General features: G+C 36.5%; 1 protein-coding gene and 2 long non-coding RNA genes across 3 annotated transcripts; all 3 read left to right on the top strand.

Annotated features, from left to right (window-relative positions):
• Nucleotides 1-6,103: 6,103 nt before the first annotated feature.
• LOC114538346 lies at nucleotides 6,104-7,826 on the top strand. Its single transcript, XR_003688719.1, has 2 exons — nucleotides 6,104-6,281; nucleotides 7,145-7,826. It is a non-coding gene; the product is annotated as an uncharacterized LOC114538346 (long non-coding RNA).
• Nucleotides 7,827-10,087: 2,261 nt separating this feature from the next.
• LOC114538344 lies at nucleotides 10,088-12,575 on the top strand. The gene is made up of 4 exons (XR_003688717.1): nucleotides 10,088-10,362; nucleotides 10,791-10,938; nucleotides 11,951-12,060; nucleotides 12,517-12,575. It is a non-coding gene; the product is annotated as an uncharacterized LOC114538344 (long non-coding RNA).
• An 8,645-nt stretch (nucleotides 12,576-21,220) lies between these two features.
• On the top strand, nucleotides 21,221-23,508 carry LOC114538340 (E3 ubiquitin-protein ligase parkin-like). The gene is made up of 5 exons (XM_028559499.1): nucleotides 21,221-21,494; nucleotides 21,921-22,062; nucleotides 22,915-23,025; nucleotides 23,191-23,277; nucleotides 23,485-23,508. Exons 1-4 carry the CDS (start codon nucleotides 21,321-21,323, stop codon nucleotides 23,208-23,210), a joined length of 447 nt encoding a protein of 148 aa, XP_028415300.1. The 5' UTR covers nucleotides 21,221-21,320; the 3' UTR covers nucleotides 23,211-23,277; nucleotides 23,485-23,508.
• The last annotated feature ends 242 nt before the right edge of the window (nucleotides 23,509-23,750 follow it).

Raw genomic sequence — 23,750 nt, 5'->3', positions numbered from 1 at the left:
AATGAGTTTTCATCAACACACAAATGGTTCAGGATATCTTGTGGATTGATCTACAGCTGTGGTGAATAAGAAAAACGCAACTTCAAAGTGTTTATGAAATTCACTTTCGTTTTGATCACAAAAGATCGTATAGCGTATCAAAATATTCATAAATATTAAGTGTTGTGTTTTTTTAAACATCCTATATAAGTGCGGTCATTATATCGATGAAAAGCCATTTCGAGCTAGAAGATTAAATTTTAGCAGATTAAAGATGTTTGGAGTTGTTAAGATCGTTGTTATATTCCTAGTCTTTGCAGGTACTGGAATACATATTGTGATATATATCTTTGTTCATAGAATTCTCAAGTATCACTTCGTTATTCTTCATCGTATTTTTCTGCATTTATTTTTCTAGATAATGCGGTTGAATGTTTTAAACTTGGTCAGCTTTGCAGCTCAAATGGTAGAAATTCAATCCGTGAATGTGACAGTCAGGGTTGTGGATTTCGGAACACCAAGGTAAGACCAGATGTAACCTTGTAACAACACAGCGAATCGATAATATTCTTATAATCTTACAAAACAATTAAATTAACGTGAATTTATCATTATACAGAGGTTCTCGTACACACAATGGTGTCGACATAACTTGCAAAGCAGGGAGTTCTGTCATGACACCATTTGCTGCGAAGATCTGACGAAAATCACGTTCTTATTCAAACAACAACAAACCATATAACAATGGATTGTATATTCAAGGAACCGGAGAAGCCGAAGGTATCATCTCTCTCACATTAACAACCAAATTCATATTAGGCACGGGAAATTCATCTTAGACAGGAAAGTTGATTGTAAAAACCCGTCTTAATATGACTTGGAATGGATATAAAATTTACACGTGTGATTGGTCGGGTAATGCTAAAAAGGGTATCGTGATTATTACGACAATAATTTTGTTTATTTTCTCAGTTAAGCGCGCCTCACACGAGAGCTGGTAGCTGAGGTGAAGACCTCGCGAGGCTGTTAGCTCAGCAAGTTACTCTCGTGTGCGGATAGTTTTTCGTGAGGAATTCGCCTCGAGAGGCGAGTTTCTATCGTGTGCGGATAGTTTTCAGGCTGAGTTAACTGCCTCGCGAGGTCGTTAGCTCAGCTGATAGTTCTCTTGTGCGGCGGGCTTTACCCTTGTTCCGTCCTTGACCGTCTTGATATTTCAGAAACTCGTCTGATTTATCCCTCTAAATGCGAATTTAAGACGAGTTTCTCGTCCAGAAGGGATTCCCGTTCAAATTAACCGTTTGTTTAGACGGGAAAGTTAGGCGGGAAAATTCTGACGAGAAACTCATCTGTAGCCTGATTCACATCAGACGAGTTTCCCGTCTAAGATGAGTTTCCAAGAGGAGTTTCCCCTGTAAGACGAGTTTCCTGTTTTCCTTGACCTTGTAAGACGAGTTTCCCGCCTCTAATATGAATTCGGCTAAACTAAATTTTAAACTATAATGCATTTCTCGAAACAGAATGAGTAATGAATTTGGTCATTGACTCCCGTCACCCCCCGGGTTAGGTCTAAATGGTAATTTCATGTCGTGCTTTCAAGTAAAGATAAAAATACAATAAAAATAAAAGAAAGTGTAGGCACAGAATACCTATCAGAAGAACAACTCCATTGTTTTTTGCATAAGTGGTTCATTCACTCAGCAAGTACCGGTAAATGAAGGCAATCACCCCCCTGCGAACTGCCCCATTTTGAATATGAACAGGGGGGTGATTCCATCCATTTACGATAATTGCTGAGTGATGAATCTTGGGAAGAAATACCCCCTGCTATCAACTGCAATTTTAATATTTGCAGGGTGGTGATTCATAGAAGTCCAATAAAGAGGGAGAGTGTTAAAATTGAATAATCAATTTCTTTTTCAGATATAAAATGGATATTTCAGGTGGTCTTGGAAGATCTGCTGGAAAGGTATCCATATTCACAATTTTCTTCTCCATATTTGAAGATATTCCCTCCATAATCATAAATTTTTTCCCTGTGAAAAACCTTACTTTTTGTCGTGAAATTTTTCAGATATGGCGACTGGCGTGTTGGTCTGATGGGGTTGAACAGTACAAAAGATAATGTAAATCTTGTACTAAAAGCCTTCAAGGATGCGATGGAAAACGTGAAATTACAAAACAATCTGTGAGCAAACTTGAAACATCAATTTTATTTTAGTTGACAAACCAATTTATATTATTTAATCAGGGTTCTGTTTTAATAAAGAGTAAAACTATCTCTCCAAATCTTGTTAATTGTTAAATTTTAAAATATGACTTGGTTTGTGGCAGTCTGACAGACACAGACATCATTTACAGACAGGCTGATATTTAAAATAGGTAACTGAACTATTTCTTGAGGCAGAGGCTCAGTTAGGATTCTTGGTCTGGGGGACTGGGGCAGAAGAACCTAGGTGGGGAGGGGTGGGGTTTTAGCTGAAAAACGTAGGTGGGGAGGAGGGGTGTGAAAAAATCTGTGGGAGGGAGGGGGTGAAAAACCTAGGTGGAGGGGGTGCAGAAAAGCTTATTTCAAATGTTTTATTTGGTGTTTCATTTTTAACCTTCCTCAATGAAAATATCTATTTCAAAGATTTATTATTGTTCTAAGAACTGACTCAATTTAAATTCAATCACAAAAATATAAATCAGTATATGTCTGACAATCAACTTAGAATGCTACAATCTATTTCTATAACTTTGTGAAAATCTTATAGTTCATTTCAATTGTTCATAATATGTTAGGAGTTTTCACTTAATACCTTACATATTGTTCACACAACAACAGCAGTGTGCCCCCTTCTTGCTTTAGACATTTTTGGAAGTTCGTCCCAAGAATACCTTTCAAAGTTGAAACCTTCCACTGACTTCCAGTGGAATTGTTCACCCCTCCCTCCCAGGACTACAATGTTGTTTTCAATAACAACTGCAGTACATCCACTCCTCTTCCATCTCATTGATGGCAGCATGTGACTTTGTTCTGTCTTGACATTGTAAATGATAACTGTATAAAATGTCTTTCTATGTTTGTTAATGCCACCAATAACAACAATGTTGTCTCCCCATCTCACAGTTGCCATATCACTCACTTCATACGGCAGTGGTGACAACTGTTTCAGCTCATTCTTCTTTATATCGTACAGTACGACACTGCTGAGGTTGTCTTTGTAATTACCAGTTGTTCTTCCACCAACTATCAACAAATTATCATCAAATATTTCCATGCTGTGACCTTGTCTTGGTTCTGGCATTCTTGATAAGGTCTTCACAGTATAGGGAGGAACAAGATCGACTGATCTGATCAAGTCAGATGACACATTTTCGCAATCACCTCCAGAGACTATCAACTGATCATTATACAGCACACTGCTCTGGTATCTCAACTCATCAGGTAGTTTAACAGGACAGTCGCTCCAGTGTGTCAAGAGATCAGGGTTTGGGTCAATATTCATTCTAATCATATCATCAACAATGTCAGACAAACCACACCAACCCCCAGCTATAGTCATATGATTGTTATAAATAAATGAAGTCGCTGCCCAACGTTTCTTTGGCATTGATTGTAATGGCGACCATGTTCTTTGACGCCAGTTAAACATCTCTACAGAATTAGTCAAAAAACCTCCAGCAACAATAATATTTTCCTTATCACCACTTGGTCTATTTCTTACTTTTCTTGTGTTTTCTTCTATCTTTCCCTCCATCGTAATAAGAACGTCCTTAATTTCATCAAAAGCTCTGACCAAAGCTGTTTTCAATCCTTTGACTTCGTTGTTAACCGCTTCGTGTTTTCCTTCCATATCTGCTTTTAAATCTGCGACTGCGACTGTGGTATTTCTCGCCATATTTTTCTCTAAATTTGTTATTTTATTTTCAATTGTTACATTATTCTTCTCGATATTCGCCATTCTTTCCTCCATATCTGCCAAAGTTTTCGTCATTTCTCCGCACGAGTGACACTTCAACTTTCGGAATTCACAGACTTCACTTTCATGGTGAATAAGATCACGCTTGTTGACAATTAAACCACAGCCTTGGTTTGTACAAACGGCTGGTGTATATCCACATGTATCTTCATGGCGGTCAAGATGCTGTAATTCTACAACTTCTTGACAACCTCTGTCGATGTAAACGCAACGAATTTTTAACTCATTTATAAAATCTTTTACCATTTTATTTGGTTCGCCCAAAGTCTCTACGGTCAGTTCATCAGCACACGTTGGACGTTCTTGTGTCGTAATAATAAAGCAAGTTCTGCGTTGTTTGTCGCTCTGTAGTATAAACCTCGCTGTATAGACTGGATATAGATACAGTGTTCGTTCTTGGTGAAGTCTGTGTTTGTATTTTCTCGAAATCTTCTCCAAAATGATCAGTTTATGAAGACAAATACTCTTCCTTATAAAGTATTTGCATAAGACGCGTCCTTTCCTGTCAGGACTTAGGAATTCCTGGAATTTGCTGCGGTGTTTCCAAAAATGAATTTGAAAATGTTGCGATCTGACGGAGAGAGAGCTGGAGCAGAATGAAACATTTTTCTGATATTTTCAGTAGATTTTAGAGAAATGTTATTTTGCAGTAATTTAAGTCGACTCTAAAAGCTTTAACTTGTTCTATTTAAAATGCGAATTTACACTTTCAAAAGTGCTGACGATGCTGCGATAGTTTTTAATATAGCTCTTCATTTTAACCAAATCCTGAATATCTTTCGGATTATGTTAGGAATTTGGTTAAGATTATGTTTTAGGTTTATTGTTTATTCGCGTTAAACCTGATCCTAAACTGAACCTTAATCCTAACCTAATCTCAAGGATTAAATGGAATTATATTGTCAACATAGAAAACGGTAAACATTCCAGTTTATTGAAAGATCAGTAAACTGTCAGGGAGTGAAATTTCAAGGCAAAGAGGAAGTTTGTTTTGGCAGTAAATGAGTTAAAAAAACTATCCCTGAGACATACTTATTATTTGAGATTATGTTACGATTTGGGTTAAGATTAGGTCCTAGGTTTATTGTTAAATAGGGTTAAACCTAATCCTAAATTTAACCCTAATCTTAACCTAATCTCACGGATTAAATGGAACTATTGCCAACATAGAAAACGCTGAACATTCCAGTGTCCCAAGAGATCAGAAAACTGCCAGGGAGTGAAACTCACTGAGCTATATAATAATTCCTGGAGGACCGGCTCGCTGCCAAATCGTGTCGCCAAAAACATGGCGGATTTTGAGCTTTGCTGACGCCACATGGTTCCTTTTGCTCGTGGTGGTTACCACTGACATACCGCGATACAAGGTGAAAAACTGTGTCCATCTCCCTCCTGGTTTTTATGAAAATATTTTCAGCTTTGCAAATATGACTCATGGTTGAAACTATACTCTTGCACTTAGTCAGCTGCCAAGCATCTTGCCCCTGAGCTTTGGCCTCTGTTTCTTTGGATTATACCTAGATATATTGTCCTGAAGACATTCAAGAAAACATTATTAATTGCATACTTTCAGTAATTCTGCAGTTCATGCAGGGTATAAAAAAGTCTAATTGATGTCCATAAATATCCAATTGTCCCCAAAATGTCCGACAATAGTGCCAAAAAGTTCAAGCATTTGTTATAGGAATGTATAAATAATGAAAATATAAAAAAAACACCTGTCAGTTCGTGTCAGAATTAAAATCTTCAATTTTGTCCACAATTTTTTACGTTTTAATATACAATTGTTCTTGAGTTGGCAATAACAGCATCTACGACTTGTATTCATCTTAAAAAAACGCTTTATATTTCAAAAAAATCCAATTAATGATGTTTTCATGACTTTATATTTCAGAAAAACAAACTGAAGTTTTCACGGGAATTTTTTTTATAAAGGCCAGGGGGGAGAATCTGTTGTTTAATAAATCCAGGGGGGAGGACACCCTTGTAGCGGGCTCATATTTGAGCCTGGTCAGTGGTAACTACCATGGCCAAAAGGAACCATGTGGCGTCAGCAGAGCTTCTGCGGTTGCGCAGAAGGGCGAAGTCCGCCATGTTTTTGGCGACAAAAAGATGGCGGCTAAGTTACCGAAAAATGACGAGCCGGTCCTCGAGGTATTATTTCAGACAAAATTTGTTCAAAAACCAACAAGTTTAACCACGGCCAGGTTACTAAGTTCAAAAACAAAATCCAAGATGGCCGCACGTCAGGCAAGTATGAATATGCATGAGGTCGATTTGGATGTAAATATTGACGATGTCGATGAATTCGAACTGTGCGATGATAAAAGTACTAACGAGGTAAGATATTCGTCGAAGACATGTCTTCAATCCCACTTCTAGGGATTTAAAGGTTGTTCTGGGGTAGTCAATAGTGTATAATTTGTACGGATAATAATGCATGGGGAATGTATATATTGTACAAAACAGTACATTGTAACATTTTAGTGTGTGATAATAGCAATCTGATCAATGGATTTGGCTTGGGTCAAACGTCAAACTTTTCATGCACCAAACATAATGCAAATAAAATGAAACAAAAAACTTAGCTTGTTATCATTAGGTTTGATGCATGAAAAGTTTGACGTTTGACCTGGCCTTATGCATTTGAAATAATTACTACAGCATAATGAAGGCCATAACCTAAATTCTGTAGTTATACAAAACGTCTAAAACCTAAATGTCTAAAAGCAGCTTATAAACTGCGATAACTGCACAATTTCAAGCTGAAATAAATTATATCTTCGGTAAGATTGCAATTACCAACATTCAAAACCATCTTGTTGGGTGCATGTTAATGTGGCTATGTTCCATCACTAGGTTCCTTTACTGTTTGGCTATGTAGCCACATCAATATAATGCTGCAAACTTAAGGCTAAATTCAATGTCAAAGTGTTTATATGTAGGTCAGTAGGTGCAGTGTATGGTGGATAGCCAGTGGCCATGTATTTCAATAGTTTCAGGGCTGGTATTCTATGGTTGTACTAAATATGTGTTGCATAAAGTGTCCCCTTTAAATAGTAAACACGTATTGCACAGTTGCGCTTACAAGGGCATTCTATTATCATGTTGAAACATGGTCACATTACAGACAACTGCAATTATTTTAAAATGCCTTAAATATAAATGTCAAAGGTATTAATTTGTATCTTTGAAAATTTAAGTGTTTTAGAATTCTACCAGTACCAAGCTTGCCACACAGACTTGTTCTGCATATGAAAAGTGTTGCTGTTTATGGCCGAAATGTCAGATCTAGAAAGTTTGTGGTGGGATGAATAATAATTCTTTGAAAAGAATTTGGTCTGCTTGATCAACAATCACAGTGGAATATAGGTGAAAGAAATCAGTTCCATCCATATCAAATCTCCTCCTTGAATCATATCCACTCCTCGAATCATATCCACACATGGCATTTTCAAAACCCTATGACCATTACCTTACATCTGGTTCAGTCACGAAGTAATTACCGGTACGGCTAAAACTGGAAAAGGAAGAGAATAGTCCAATTACAAAGATAGACAAAGACATTTTATATTGAGAAAATGTGGCCTAAGTTAGGATAGACTTTTCTAGGATAGACAAAATTTTTCAATTTGATAACTGGACCCCTTCCTGTGCCACCGTTTTTACTTCATAGCCCTGATCACTTTTCAAGTAGTCTGTCACTTACCTAGTGTTAATAATATATAAAGAAAATAATAAATGAATAATATTTATTAACGCACCAACAAACACGTACTGTAACAGTTTATCAGTGATGTACGATATGAATAATCAGGTACATGGAGTTATGCTCCAAAACAATGTTATTTTAAAAAAATAATTATAATTTTTTTAAATTTTTTATTAAGCGTGTAGTGGACTTAATTCGTACACAGAAATGTTATAAGTTCGTCATTGCAGGAATATGCTAAAACACCAAGTACATTTATTATTCCGTTCAGGTATATGAAACGATAATGTGAATACATGCGTAATATAAAAACAATGTGGTTATATGACTTTCGTTTGCATCACGGTATGCATGCTCGCTTTGACGATAAAACATATACCTTTAAAGAGACGTTGGATGTTGAGAAAATCCCAGATACCAGCTGAGCTGAAGTCGACGGCCCACAAAATAAACGGCGCGGTGTTCTTTCCAATCAAAAATTTATTTTGAAACGGGACAAATTTATTTATTTTGAAATGGTACGAATTTTTTGTTTCTTTTTGGCGAAACCCGGGTGCAATGTGGATATGTGTGAAATACCATGGATGAATGCCTGTTATTGCCATTCTATTCAAGTCCCGTTCGCTTGTTTTTCGTTTAAAACTGTAGTTATGTTTTATCACAGATAATAAAATACATGGTTTGGAGACGAAATAAAAGTACAATTCAGCTCATTAATTATGTTATTGTCCAGGTTTATTCAAAAAACGGTTCCTTTCTCGTCACGTGTCGATTGTATTTTAGCCAAACTTAACAATGGTATTCGTCTTGCTAAGCTCCTCAACCTTGACTTGAAAATTAAATTCTATTAACTGTGGTTTTATCAGACTCCAAGCATAACTTGGGAAAGCACGTCCATACTTAACCATGCATGACATATAAGTGAAAAAGAGATCCCCAATCCAGAAAACAGAATTTTTACGTTAAAAATTATTTCCCAAAAGCTATTAAACGAAGCTGGTTTAATTTGAACAAAATTTGTCCATATTTAACCATGCATGATATATAAGTAAAAAGAAGTGCCGCAATGCAGAAAACAGTATTTTTACTTTAAAAATTCTCTCCCGAAAGCTATTCTACGAAGCTGGTTATATTTGAACAAAATTTGTCCATATATTTAACCATGCATGATATGTAAGTAAAAAAGAGTTCCCCAATCATAAAAACTATATTGTTTTATAAAAAATGCTTCCCCAAACCCTACTAAACGAAGCTGGTTAAATTTGAACAAAATTTGTCCATATTTAACCATGCATGATATATAAGTAAAAAAGAGATCCCCAATCATGAAAACAATATTGTTTTATAAAAGAGGCTTCTCCAAACCCTACTAAACGAAGCTGGTTAAATTTGAACAAAATTTGTCCATATTTAACCATGCATGATTTATAGGTAAAAAAGAGTTCCCCAATCATGAAAACTATATTGTTTTATAAAAAATGCTTCCCCAAACCCTACTAAATGAAGCTGGTTAAATTTGAACAAAATTTGTCCATATTTAACCATGCATGATATATAAGTAAAAAGAGATCCCCAATGATGAAAACAATATTGTTTTATAAAAAAGGCTTCTCCAAACCCTACTAAACGAAGCTGGTTAAATTTGGACAAAATTTGTCCATATTTAACCATGCATGATATATAAGTAAAAAAGAGATCCCCAATCATAAAAACTATATTGTTTTATAAAAAATGCTTCCCCAAACCCTACTAAACGAAGCTGGTTAAATTTGAACAAAATTTGTCCATATTTAACCATGCATGATATATAAGTAAAAAAGAGATCCCCAATCATAAAAACTATATTGTTTTATAAAAAATGCTTCCCCAAACCCTACTAAACGAAGCTGGTTAAATTTGAACAAAATTTGTCCATATTTAACCATTCATCATATATAAGTAAAAAACAGATCCCCAATCATGAAAACAATATTGTTTTATTAAAAAGGCTTCTCCAAACCCTACTAAACGAAGCTGGTTAAATTTGAACAAAATTTGTCCATATTTAACCATGCATGATATATAAGTAAAAAAGAGATCCCCAATGATGAAAACAATATTGTTTTATAAAAAAGGCTTCTCTAAACCCTACTAAACGAAGCTGGTTAAATTTGAACAAAATTTGTCCATATTTAACCATGCATGATATATAAGTAAAAAAGAGATCCCCAATGATGAAAACAATATTGTTTTATAAAAAAGGCTTCTCCAAACCCTACTAAACGAAGCTGGTTAAATTTGGACAAAATTTGTCCATATTTAACCATGCATGATATATAAGTAAAAAAGAGATCCCCAATCCCTAATCCATTATATAGCTCAGTGGTGAAACTTCAAGGAAAAAAGAGGAAGTTTGTTTTGGTAAGTGGAAGCAATCGTCGTTTTAAACTTTCAATTTTCAAACATTTCTTTTCCAAACTTTCGTTTTGAAGCAAAATATTTTGAATTATTTTCTCTCAATTGCAAGGAAATACACGAGCTTTTCTAGCGAAATATGTCGCACGACGTGACCGTAAACTTCAACGGCAAATCATTTAACCTTCGTTTTCAACCATCCTGGACAATCGCTCAACTAAAACGGGAAATTGCTCGCAAGAAAAATGTCAAAACTGCTGGAATTAAAATCATTTTTGCCGGTCGAGAATTACCCGATAAAAATTAACACTCGGGGTGAGTGATTTTTAGGAAAATATCAAGCTTTTAATGTGATTTATATAACAATTTTCAAAGAAATAACGAAAGATTTACTGTGAAATGTTGAAATGATTTCATAAATGAGGTTTTTTTAGTTCGGGATTTTGATGTTTAAAGCGACCATCTTCGTTATAGTAAATCTGAGATAGATTATGATACAGCTTGTCTTGCTTGAGTCAGTCCATCTCAGAATATCACAGTGTCTGAATTTTGATAAAATGATTTTTTAAGACATTTTTCAAAGCCATCTTTTTCCACTAAAACCTGACCCAAACTTATGTGAATTCTCACTCATGGACAGTTTCCAGGATTTTTCAGATGTTCTCAGAATTCTCAGTCTTTCAATTACCATCAGTCGACAATGAGTCTGACATTCAGAGATCTGAAACTGTGTTTTTTTGTAGAATGCAGAGATGAACCACAGCGTCATTCATGCTGTTCAGAAATCTGGTCAGATCTCAGTTGATGCAACTTACAATGCGAATGATGGTTTGACGAAAGTAAAACTGACACAGGATGACGAGGATGAAGACGGTGAATCTGAACAATCAGGTTGTGACGAGATCTTTCATAAACCTCTAGATAAATAATGTGACCCCACCCTGTTTAATCCCCCTCCTAATTTTACACCCTCAATAAATACCTCCAATATGTTCCCGCTATGTTCACCCTCGTTCCTCTCCCTCTCTGATATGACCTGATTTGATAAACCTCTTTCCTGATAAACCTCTCTCTAGTTAATCCACTATAATAATTTCTGTTCCTTGTATTGCAATCCTGTCTAATACACCTCTTTTCCAATAACCCTTTCTCTGGTTTGTTCTCTATAAAATATCCTTTCAATAGCCATCTCTAAATAACCCTCAAATCACTCTATTCCCCTCTGTCATGATTATGCCCTTCCCTAATGTACCTCTTCTCCAATATTCCTCTCTAATTAACCCTCAAATTATTCTCTATTCTCTTCCCTAATAGTATGCCCCTCCCTAATGTACCTCTTTCCTTATTTCCCTCTCTAATTAACCCTCTCTAGCCAATCCCCTATACCCTTCCCTACTAGCATGCCCCTTTCTAATATGCCTCCTCTCTAAAACCCCTTTTTCCAATTAACCCAACCCACCCTTGCCCATACCCCCTTACCTGGATGTCCTCTAACACAGTACTGTACCACTTCTCTAATTGTCTATCTCCAATAAACTCCTATCCCCAGCTTGATACCCTTGCATTTTCCTCATGGAGAAACCCTGGGTAGAGGGTTCTCTACCCTGCCTTCCCCCCTAATCATATTATACTTCATCCATGAAGACCCACCCTCTCTCCCTAATAAACCACTCTCTCTCAAATAAGCCCCTCTCTCTTTAATAAGCCCCTCTCTCTCTAAAAAGCCCCTCTCTCTCTAATAAGCCCCTCTCTCTCTAAAAAGCCCCTCTCTCTCTAATAAGCCCCTCTCTCTCTAATAAGCCCCTCTCTCTCTAATATTAGGCCTCTCTCTTTCTAATAAGCTCATCTCTCTAACACCAGGGCTCCTTTAATAATCCAAACTTTTTGTACTCTTTCATCTCAGGCAAGCAAAGTTTCTTCTTTGTTTATTGTAAAACTTGCAAGAAACTAACACAAGGAAAATTGCGATGTCGATGTTCAAATTGCAAGGAAGGAAGCTTTGTTCTATCACAGGTATTTACTGTTTCCTTATAAACAACTTGTAAAAAATCTGCAGCAGATTTATATTTAGACTTTATAAAATGTCGACATTGTTACAACTTGTTTACAAGCTTGCTGTGAAAGCTTTTGAATGTCAACAAACATCTTGTTTACACAATATTTATGGTTTCTTGCAAGGGTCCAAATGGTTGGGACGATGTATTGATCAAAGGCCGAATGCAGGGACAATGTGAATCCAATACAAACTGTCAGGGAAAAACAGCTGTAAGTTATCCACCTATTAGACCTAAAATACAATAGTGGGTCACATCTAGGTGCATTGCAACTAATGGGTTAACAAGAGACACTGACAGATATTAGTTTGTTAACTTATTAACTGACAGTACTCTTCCACTGATGAGTAAAATTACCTGACATTATACAGAGTAAAATACTAAAGTAGGTCACAAACTTTTTGTTCTTTCAAAGGAATTTTATTTCAAATGTGGGGAACATCATGGTAGAGATGAACAGGCGCCATTATCAATCTTGAAATCTAACATCAGAAATATTCCCTGCATCACAATGCTCTGAAAATCGTAAGTTTACCCTTTCATTTTATGTCTCCTCCAGAAATATTTATCCTTCTAGGAAAGTTGAATTTTTTAATCCAAACCGCAGTTAATAGAAACTAATAACTTTGATCCAACATGGTCAATATTTAATCAAATTTTTTTCACTCATGCACCTACCTATTGTTTGAAATCTTATTTCATTTTAAACCTCCTCAATGAAATATCTATTTCATACATTTGTTATTGTTCTTTAATATATAATTCTAAGAACTGGTCTCAATCACAAAAATACAAATCAGTTATGTCTGACAATCAACTTAGAATGCTACAATCTATTTCTATAACTTTGTGAAAATATAGTTCATTTCAATTGTTCATAATATGTTAGGAGTTTTCACTTAATACCTTACATATTGTTCACACAACAACAGCAGTGTGCCAGTATCTTGCTTTAGACATTTCTGGAAGTTCTTCCCAAGAATACCTTTCAAAGTTGAAACCTTCCACTGACTTCAGTTGTCCCTGCTCACCACACCTCCCAAGACTACAATGTTGTTTTCAATAATAACTGCAGGCATCCCCCTCTTACATCTCATTGATGGCAGCATGTGACTTTGTTCTGTCTTGACATTGTAAATGATAACTGTATCTAATTTATTGCCATGTTTGTCAATGCCACCAATAACAACAATGTTGTCTCCCCATCTCACAGTTGCCATACGACTCACTTCATACGGCAGTGGTGACAACTGTTTCAGCTCATTCTTCTTTATATCGTACAGTACGACACTGCTGAGGTTGTCTTTGTATCCGCAAGTTGTACTTCCACCAACTATCAACAAATTATCATCAAATATTTCCATGCTGTGACCTTGTCTTGGTTCTGGCATTGTTGATAAGGTCTTCGCAGTATAGGGAGGAACAAGCTGGACTGCTCTGATCAAGTCAAATAAAAAATTTCTATTATCACCTTCAGAGACTATCAACTGATCATTATACAGCACACTGCTGTGTCCTCTGAACTTATCAGGTAGTTTAACAGGACAGTCACTCCAGTGTGTTGAGAGATCAGGGTTTGGGTCAATATTCATTCTAATCATATCATAAACAAAGCCAGACAAACCACAGTAACCCCCAGCTATAGTCATATGATTGTTATAAATAAATGAAGTCGCTCCATAACGATTCTTTGGCATTGATTGTAATGGCGACCATGTTCTTTGACGCCAGTTAAACATCTCTACAGAGTTAGTTCCAAGACCTCCAGCAACAATTATATTTTCCTTATCACCACTTGGTCTATTTATTACTTTTCTTGTGTTTTCTTCTTTCTTGCCCTCCATCGTGATAAGAACGTCCTTAATTTCATCAAAAGCTCTCACCAAAGCTGTTTTCAATCCTCTGACTTCGTTGTTAACCGCTTCGTGTTTTCCTTCCATATTTGCTTTTATATCTGCCGTGTTTTTCTCGATATTATTCGCAACAGTGGCAACATTTTTCTCTAAATTTTTTATTTTAGTGTCAACTGTTTTATTTGTTACCATATTCTTCTCGATATTTGCCATTCTTTCCTCGATATCTGCGAAAGTTTTCGTCATTTTTCGACACGAGTGACACTTCAACTTTCGGAATTCACAGACTTCACTTTCATGGTGAAAAAGATCACGCTTGTTGACAATTAAACCACAGCCTTGGTTTGTACAAACGGCTGGTGTATATCCACATGTATCTTCATGGCGGTCAAGATGCTGTACTTCTACAACTTCTTGACAACCTCTGTCGATGTAAACACAGCGAATTTTTAACTCATCTATAAGATCTTTTACCATTCGCGGTGCTTCGGCCAAAGTCTCTACGGTCAGTTCATCAGCACACGTTGGGCATGTTTGAGAATTTTCCAGATGTTTCGTAATACAACAACGGCAAAAACAATGTTGGCTCTTCGGACACAGGACAGGCTCTTTCAAGACGTTGAAGCAAATCTGACAAAGGAAATTTTGACTGACTTTGGTCTCGAAGCGTTGTTCATCGTAGCCTTGTATATATGAAGCCATATTTCACGTCGTTCTTGTGTCGTAATAATAAAGCAAGTTCTGTGTTGTTTGTCGCTCTGTAGTATAAACCTCGCTGTATAGACTGAATATAGATACAGTGTTCGTTCTTGGAGAAGTCTGTGTTTGTATTTTCTAAAAATCTTCTCCTGTTCTCCAAAATGATCAGTTTATGAAGACAAATATCTCTTCCTTATAAAGTGTTTGCATAAAATGCATCATTTGCTGTCAGGAATTCTTGGAATTTGCTGCGGTATTTCCTGACTCGCGAATTGAGAGAGAGAACTGGGACTGGAGTATAACGCACTGAGCTATGTATGCCAAGTGAATCGGTCAAACTGCATGGTCCAGCATTATTAACGTAGATTTTTTCTAATCGTGTCAGATGATTTTACTCATCAGTGGAAGAGTACTGTCAGTTAATAAGTTAACAAACTATCTGTCAGTGTCTCTTGTTAACCCATTAGCTTGCAATACACCCAGATGTGGCCTACTTTAGTATTTTACTCCGTCTAAAGTCAGATGATTTCACTCATCAGTGGAAGAGTACTGTCAGTTAATAAGTTAACAAAACTATCTGTCAGTGTCTCTTGTTAACCCATTATTTGAAATAAAATTCCTGCAAAATAACAAGAAGTTTGTGACCTTCTTTAGTATTTTACTCTGTCCAATGCGAGATGATTTTACTCATCAGTGGAAGAATACTGTCAGTTAAAATTTCTCAGTGTCTCTTGTTAACCCATTAGCTTGCAATACACCCAGATGCGACCTACTTTAGTATTTTACTCTGTCTAATGTCAGATGATTTTACTCATCAGTGGAAGAATACTGTCAGTTAAAATTTCTCAGTGTCTCTTGTTAACCCATTAGCTTGCAATGCACCCAGATGCGACCTACTTTAGTATTTTACTCTGTCTAATGTCAGATGATTTTACTCATCAGTGGAAGAATACTGTCAGTTAAAATTTCTCAGTGTCTCTTGTTAACCCATTAGCTTGCAATGCACCCAGATGTGGCCAACTTTAGTATTTTACTCTGTCTAAGTCAAGTTGAATATTTTCGCGGTGCAATAATATTCCAATCTAAATGAGTTTTCATCAACACACAGATGGTTCAGGATATCTTGTGGATTGATCTACAGCTGTGGTGAATAAGAAAAACGCAACTTCAAAGTGTTTATAAAATTCACTTTCGTTTTGATCACAAAAGATCGTATAGCGTATCAAAATATTCATAAATATTAAGTGTTTCATTTTTTTAAACATCCTGTATAAGTGCGGTCATTATATCGATGAAAAGCCATTTCAAGCTAGAAGATTAAATTTTAGCAGATCAAAGATATTTGGAGTTGTTAAGATCGTTGTTATATTCCTAGTCTTTGCAGGTACTGGAATACATATTGTGATATATATCTTTGTTCATAGAATTCTCAAGTATCACTTCGTTATTCTTCATCGTATTTTTCTGTATTTATTTTTCTAGATAATGCGGTTGAATGTTTTAAACTTGGTCAGCTTTGCAGCTCAAATGGTAGAAATTCAATCCGTGAATGTGACAGTCAGGGTTGTGGTGATTTCGGAACACCAAGGTAAGACCAGATGTAACCTTGTAACAACACAGCGAATCGATAATATTCTTATAATCTTACAAAACAATTAAATTAACGTGAATTTATCATTATACAAAGGTTCTCGTACACACAATGCTGTCGACATAATTTGCAAACCAGATAGTTCTGTCATGACACAATTTGCTGCGAAGATCTGACGAAAATCACGTTCTTATTCAAACAACAACAAACCATATAACAATGGATTGTATATTCAAGGAAGCGGAGAAGCCGAAGGTATCATCTCTCTCACATTAATAACCAAATTCATATTAGGCACGGGAAATTCATGTTAGACAGGAAAGTTGATTGTAAAAACCCGTCTTAATATGACTTGGAATGGATGTAAAATTTACACGTGTGATGGGTCGGGTAATGCTAAAAAGGATATCGTGATTATTACGATAATAATTTTGTTTATTTTCTCAGTTAAGCGCGCCTCACACGAGAGCTGGTAGCTGAGGTAAAGACCTCGCGAGGCTGTTAGCTCAACAAGTTACTCGCGTGTGCGGATAGTTTTTCGTGAGGAATTCGCCTCGAGAGGCAAGTTTCTATCGTGTGCGGATAGTTTTCAGGCTGAGTTAACTGCCTCGCGAGGTCGTTAGCTCAGCTGATAGCTCTCTTGTGCGGCGGGCTTTACCCTTGTTCCGTCCTTGACCGTGTTGATATTTCAGAAACTCGTCTGATTTATCGTCTAAATGCGAATTTAAGACGGGTTTCTCGTCCAGAAGGGATTCCCGTTCAAATTAACCGTTTGTTTAGACGGGAAAGTTAGGCGGGAAGATTCTGACGAGAAACCCGTCTGTGGCCTGATTCACATCAGACGAGTTTCCCGTCTAAGATGAGTTTCCAAGAGGAGTTTCCCCTGTAAGACGAGTTTCCTGGGTTTTTTTTACCTTGTAAGACGAGTTTCCCGCCTCTAATATAAATTCGGCTAAACTAAATTTTAAACTATAATGCATTTCTCGAAACAAAATGAGTAATGAATTTGGTCATTGACTCCCGTCACCCCCCGGGTTAGGTCTACATGGTAATTTCATGTCGTGCTTTCAAGTAAAGATAAAAATACAATAAAAATAAAAGAAAGTGTAGGCACAGAATACTTATCAGAAGAACGACTCCATAGTTTTTTGTATAAGTGGTTCCATCACTCAGCAAGTACTGTAAATGAAGGCAATCACCCCCCTGCCAACTGCCCTATTTTAATATGGGCAGGGGGGTAGTTCCTTTTATTAAAGGTACTTGCTGAGTGATGAATCATAGAATAAGTCCCCCCTGTTAACCTTGCCGTTTTTAATACTTGCAGGGGGTGATTCATGGAGGTCCAATAAAGAGGGAAAGTGTTAAAATTGAATAATCAATTTCTTTTTCAGATATAAAATGGATATTTCAGGTGGTGTTGGAAGATCTGCTGGAAAGGTATCCATATTCACAATTTTCTTCTTCATATTCGCAGATATTCCCTCCATAATCGTAAATTTTTTCCCTCTGAAAAACCTTACTTTTTGTCGTGAAATTTTTCAAATATGGCGTGTTGGTCTGATGGGGTTGAACAGCACAAAAGATAATGTAAATCTTGTACTAAAAGCCTTCAAGGACGCGATGGAAAACGTGAAATTACAAAACAACCTGTGAGCAAACTTGAAACAAGAATTTTATTTTAGTTTACAAACCAATTTATATTAGTTAATCAGGGTTTTGTTTTAATAAAGAGTAAAACTATCTCTCCAAATCTTGTTAATCGTTAAATTTTAAAATATGACTTGGTTTGTGGCAGTCTGACAGACACAGACATCATTTACAGACAGGCTGATATTTAAAATAGGTAACTGAGCTATTTCTTGAGGCAGAGGCTCAGTTAGGATTCTTGGTCTGGGGCACCAGGGGAGAAGAACCCAGGTGGGGAGGAGTGGGTTGTGGCTGAAAAACCTAGGTGGGAGGGGTGGGGTTGTGGCTGAAAAAACCTAGCTGGTTGGAGGGGTGTGAAAAAACCTGTGGGAGGGAGGGGGTGAAAAAACCTAGGAGGGAGGGGGGTGGGGGTGAAAAACCTAGGTGAAGGGGGTGCAGAAAATATTATTTCAAATGTTTTATTTGGTGTTTCATTTTAAACCTTCATCAATGAAAATATCAATTTGAAAGATTTGCTATTGCTCTTTAATATATAATCCTAAGAACTGACACAATTTAAATTTAATCACAAAAATACAAATCAGTATATGTCTGACAATCAACTTAGAATGCTACAATCTATTTCTATAACTTTGTGAAAATCTTATATAGTTCATTTCAATTGTTCATAATACGTTAGGACTTAATTTTCACTTAATACTTTACATATTATTCACACAACAACAGCAGTGTGGTGCAATCTTGCTTCAGACATTTCTGGAAGTTCTTCCCAAGAATACCTTTCAAAGTTGAAACCTTCGACTGACTTCAGCATTCCTTCCTCACCCTTCCCTCCCAGGACTACAATGTTGTAATCAATAACAACTGCAGAACATCCCTTCCTCTTACATCTCATCGATGGCAGCATGTGACTTTGTTCTGTCTTGACATTGTAAATGATAACTGTATCTAATGTATTGCCATGTTTGTCAACACCACCAATAACAACAATGTTGTTTCCCCATCTCACAGTTGCCATGCGACTCACTTCATATGGCAGTGGTGACAACTGTTTCAGCTCATTCTTCTTTATATCGTACAGTATGACACTGCTGAGGCTGTCTTTGTAACGGCCAGTTGTACTTCCACCAACTATCAACAAATTATCATCAAATATTTCTATGCTGTGATCTTGTCTTGGTTCTGGCATTCTTGATAAGGTCTTCACAGTATAGGGAGGAACAAGATTGACTGATCCGATCAAGTCAGATGAACCATTTCTCTTTTCACCTCCAGAGACTATCAACTGATCATTATACAGCACACTGCTGTGGAATGACAACTTATCAGGTAGATTAACAGGACAGTCACTCCAGTGTGTTGAGAGATCAGGGTTTGGGTCAATATTCATTCTAATCATATCATCAACAATGACAGACCAAACACCACAGTAACCCCCAGCTATAGTCATATGATGGTTATAAATAAATGAAGTTGCTGCCCAACGATCCTTTGGCATTGATTGTAATGGCGACCATGTTCTTTGATGCCAGTTAAACATCTCTACAAATTTAGTCAATAAACCTCCAGCAACAATTATATTTTCCTGATCACCACTTGGTCTATTTATTCCTTTTCTTGTGTTTTCTACTTTCTTGCCCTCCATCGTGATAAGAACGTCCTTCATTTCATCAAAAGCTCTGACCAAAGCTGTTTTCAATCCTTTCACTTCGCTGTTAACCGCTTCGTGTTTTCCTTCCATATCTGCTTTTAAATCTGCGACTGCGACTGTGGTATTTTTCGCCATATTTTTTTCTAAATTTGTTATTTTAGTTTCAATTGTTACATTATTCTTCGCGATTCTTTCCTCCATATCTGCCGAAGTTTTGGTTATTTCTCCGCACGAGTGACACTTCAACTTTCGGAATTCACAGACTTCACTTTCATGGTGAATAAGATCACGCTTGTTGACAATTAAACCACAGCCTTGGTTTGTACAAACGGCTGGTGTATATCCACATGTATCTTCATGGCGGTCAAGATGCTGTAATTCTACAACTTCTTGACAACCTCTGTTGATGTAAACGCAACGAATTTTCGATTCATTCAAAAAATCTTTTACCATTCGCGGTGGTTCGATCAAAGTCTCTACGGTCAGTTCATCAGCACACGTAGGACATGTTTGAGAATTTTCCAGATGTTTCGTAATACAACAACGGCAAAAAGAATGCTGGTTTCTCGAACACACAACCGGCTCTTTCAAGACGTTGAAGCAAATCTGGCAATGAAAATTTTGATTAATTTTGTCCACAAACCTTTCTTCATCGTAGCCTTGTATATATGAAGCCATATTTCACGTCGTTCTTGTGTCGTAATAATAAAGCAAGTTCTGTGTTGTTTGTCACTCTGTAGTATAAACCTCGCTGTATAGACTGAATATAGATACAGTGTTCGTTCTTGGAGAAGTCTGTGTTTGTATTTTCTCGAAATCTTCTCCAAAATGATTAGTTTATGAAGACAAATATCTCTTCCTTATAATTTGCATAAGACGCGTCCTTTCCTGTTTGGAGTCAGGAATTCGTGGAATTTGCTGCGGTGTTTCCAGAAATGAATTTGAAAATGTTACCTGCAGACGGAGAGAGAGCTGGAGGCGATTAAACATTTTTCTGATATTTTCAGTAGATTTTAGAGAAATGTTATTTTGCAGTAATTTATGTCGACTCTAAAAGCTTTAACTTGTTCTATTAAAATGCGAATTTACACTTTCAAAAGTGCTGACGATGCTGCGATAGTTTTTAATATAAAACTCCATGTTCACTAAATCCTAAATACAGGAATTTAATCTTTGTAATTATGTTAGGAATTGGGTTAAGATTATGTTTTAGGTTTATAGTTTAATACGGTTAAACCTAATCCTAAATTTAACCCTAATCCTAACCTAATCTTAAGGATTAAATGGAATAATACTGCCAACATAGAAAACGCTAAACATTCCAGTGTATCGTGATATCAGAAAACTGGCAGGGAGTGAAATTTCAAGGCAAAGAGGAAGTTTGTTTTGGCTGTTAATGAGTTAAAAAACTATCCGTCAGACTTATTTATTAGTTGAGTTTATGTTAAGATTTAGGTTAAGATTAGGTTTTAAGTTTATTGTTAAATAGGGTTAAACCTAATCCAAAATTTAACACTAATCCTAACCTAATCTCTGGAATTATATTGATTGCCAACATAGAAAACGTTAAACACTCCAGTGTTCCAAGAGATCAGAAAACTTCCTGGGGGTGAAATTTCAAGGAAAAAAGAGGAAGTTTGTTTTGGTAAGTGGAAGCAACCGTCGTTTTAAACTTTCAATTTTCAAACATTTCTTTTCCAAACTTTCGTTTTGAAGCAAAATATTTTGAATTATTTTCTCTCAATTGCAAGGAAATACACGAGCTTTTCTAGCGAAATATGTCGCACGACGTGACCGTAAACTTCAACGGCAAATCATTTAACCTTCGTTTTCAACCATCCTGGACAATCGCTCGACTAAAACACGAAATTGCTCGCAAGAAAAATGTCAAAACTGCTGGAATTAAAATCATTTTTGCCGGTCGAGAATTACCCGATGAATTAACACTCGGGGTGAGTGATTTTTAGGAAAATATCAAGCTTTTAATGTGATTTATATAACAATTTTCAAAGAAATAACGAAAGCTTTACTGTGAAATGTTTAAATGATTTCATAAATGAGGTTTTTTTTAGTTTGGGATTTTGATGTTTAAAGCGACCATCTTCGTTATAGTAAATCTGAGATAGATTATGATACAGCTTGTCTTGCTTGAGTCAGTCCATCTCAGAATATCACAGTGTCTGAATCTTGATAAAATGATCTTTTAAGACATTTTTCAAAGCCATCTTTCTCCACTAAAACCTGACCCAAACTTATGTGAATTCTCACTCATGGACAGTTTCCAGGATTTTTCAGATGATTCTCAGAAATCTCAGTCTTTGAATTGCCATCAGTCGACAATGAGTCTGACATTCAGAGATCTGAAACGTTTTTTATAGAATGCAGAGATGAACCACAGCGTCATTCATGCTGTTCAGAAATCTGGTCAGATCTCAGTTGATGCAACTTACAATGCGAATGATGGTTTGACGAAAGTGAAACTGACACAGGATGATGAAGATGGTGAATCTCAACAATCAGGTGGTGACGAGATCTTTCATAAACCTCTCAATGATGTGACCACTCTCTTTTTAGTGTTCTTCCTGGTTTAATACACACCCTCAATAAATACCTCCAACCCATCCCCACTGTGATTACCATTTCTTTATACCTTTCCGTAGTATATCCCTCACAAATACACCTCAATCTTCTTTAAAAACCCCTCTCTTAATTGTCTGACTCTAAATGAACCCTTCTGTATCTCTCTCCTACCCTCTCTTCAACTAACTCTCCATCTATAACAATTCCTTCCACATACCCCTCCCTTGTAGGATTTCTCTCTTACAGAATAACCCTCTCTCTGATTAACCTCCTATAACAACTCCCTCTACATGCCCCTCCCAATTAATGTGCCTTCATACCTATTCTCTAATATCCCTCTCCAGTTGACAGTCGAACAACTCCTCTCCTGTACCCCTCCCTATGAGTATACCTCTCTCTAATATATAGTTCTCTAATACTCCAGTCTCTAAATAATACTCAAAAGTAACTCCCCGTTTATACCCCTCCCTAGTAGAATGTTGCTTATGACTGTAATACGTACACCTCTTCTCTACCTAATATCCTCTCTCTAAATAACTCTGTAAAATAACCCCTCCCCCATCCCCCCTTCCTAATATAGCCTTCCCTTTATACCTCTTCTCCAATAGACCCTCTATCAATTTAACCTCATATATAGTCCCCCCTTCCATACACCCTTGACCCTTCCCTACATGTCTTTTAATATATCTTACCCTCCTAATCTTATATTATACTCCATCAATACAAAACCCTGCTCTTTCTAACACCAGGGTTCGTTTAATAATCCATATTTTTCATACTCTCTCATCTCAGGCAAGCAAAGTTTCTTCTTTGTTTATTGTAAAACTTGCAAGAAACTAAACACGAGGAAAATTGCGATGTCGATGTTCAAATTGCAAGGAAGGAAGCTTCGTTCTATCACAGGTATTTACTGTTTCCTTATAAGCAACTTGTAAAAAATCTCCAGCAGATTTATATTTAAACTTTATAAAATGTTGACATTGTTACAACTTGTTTACAAGCTTGCTGTGAAAGCTTTTGAATGTCAACAAACATCTTGTTAACACAATATTTATGGTTTCTTGCAAGGGTCCAAATGGTTGGGATGATGTATTGATCAAAGGCCGCATGCAGGGACAATGTGAATACAGTACAAACTGTCAGGGAACTACAGCTGTAAGTGATTCACCTATCAGACCTAAAATACAATAGTGGGCCACATCTGGGTGCATTGCAAGCTAATGGGTTAACAAGAGACACTGACAGATAGTTTTGTTAACTTATTAACTGACAGTACTTTTCCACTGATGAGTAAAATTATCTGACAATAGACAGGGTAAAATACTAAAGTAGGTCGATCACAAACTTCTTGTTCTTTCGCAGGAATTTTATTTCAAATGTGGGGAACATCATGGTAGAGATGAACAGGCACATTATATGTTGAAATCTAACACAGAAATATTCCCTGCATCACATGCTCTGAAATATCGTAAGTTTACCCTTTCATTTTATGTCGCCTCCCAGAAATATTTATCCTTCTAGGAAAGTTGAATTTTTTAATCCAAACTGCAGTTAATAGAAACTAATAACTCTGATTCAACATGGTCAATATTTAATCAAATTTTTTTCACTCATGCTGTCATGCACCT

The sequence above is a fragment of the Dendronephthya gigantea genome, unplaced genomic scaffold (assembly GCF_004324835.1).
Source record: "Dendronephthya gigantea isolate DGI-Jeju-01 unplaced genomic scaffold, DenGig_1.0 000180F, whole genome shotgun sequence".
In the NCBI taxonomy this organism is placed as follows: Eukaryota; Metazoa; Cnidaria; class Anthozoa; order Malacalcyonacea; family Nephtheidae; genus Dendronephthya; species Dendronephthya gigantea.
Note: the sequence above shows the minus strand (reverse complement) of the source record. Positions and strands in the feature narration are given on the sequence as shown.

What these genes read in the sequence shown, in the direction of transcription:
- LOC114538340 (XM_028559499.1), top strand. Translation starts at nt 21,321, where the DNA reads ATGTCGCACGACGTGACCGTAAACTTCAACGGCAAATCATTTAACCTT. An exon ending in CCGATGAATTAACACTCGGG is followed by an intron (nt 21,495 to 21,920) that starts GTGAGTGATTTT and finishes CGTTTTTTATAG; the next exon opens with AATGCAGAGATGAACCACAG. An exon ending in GAAGCTTCGTTCTATCACAG is followed by an intron (nt 23,026 to 23,190) that starts GTATTTACTGTT and finishes GTTTCTTGCAAG; the next exon opens with GGTCCAAATGGTTGGGATGA.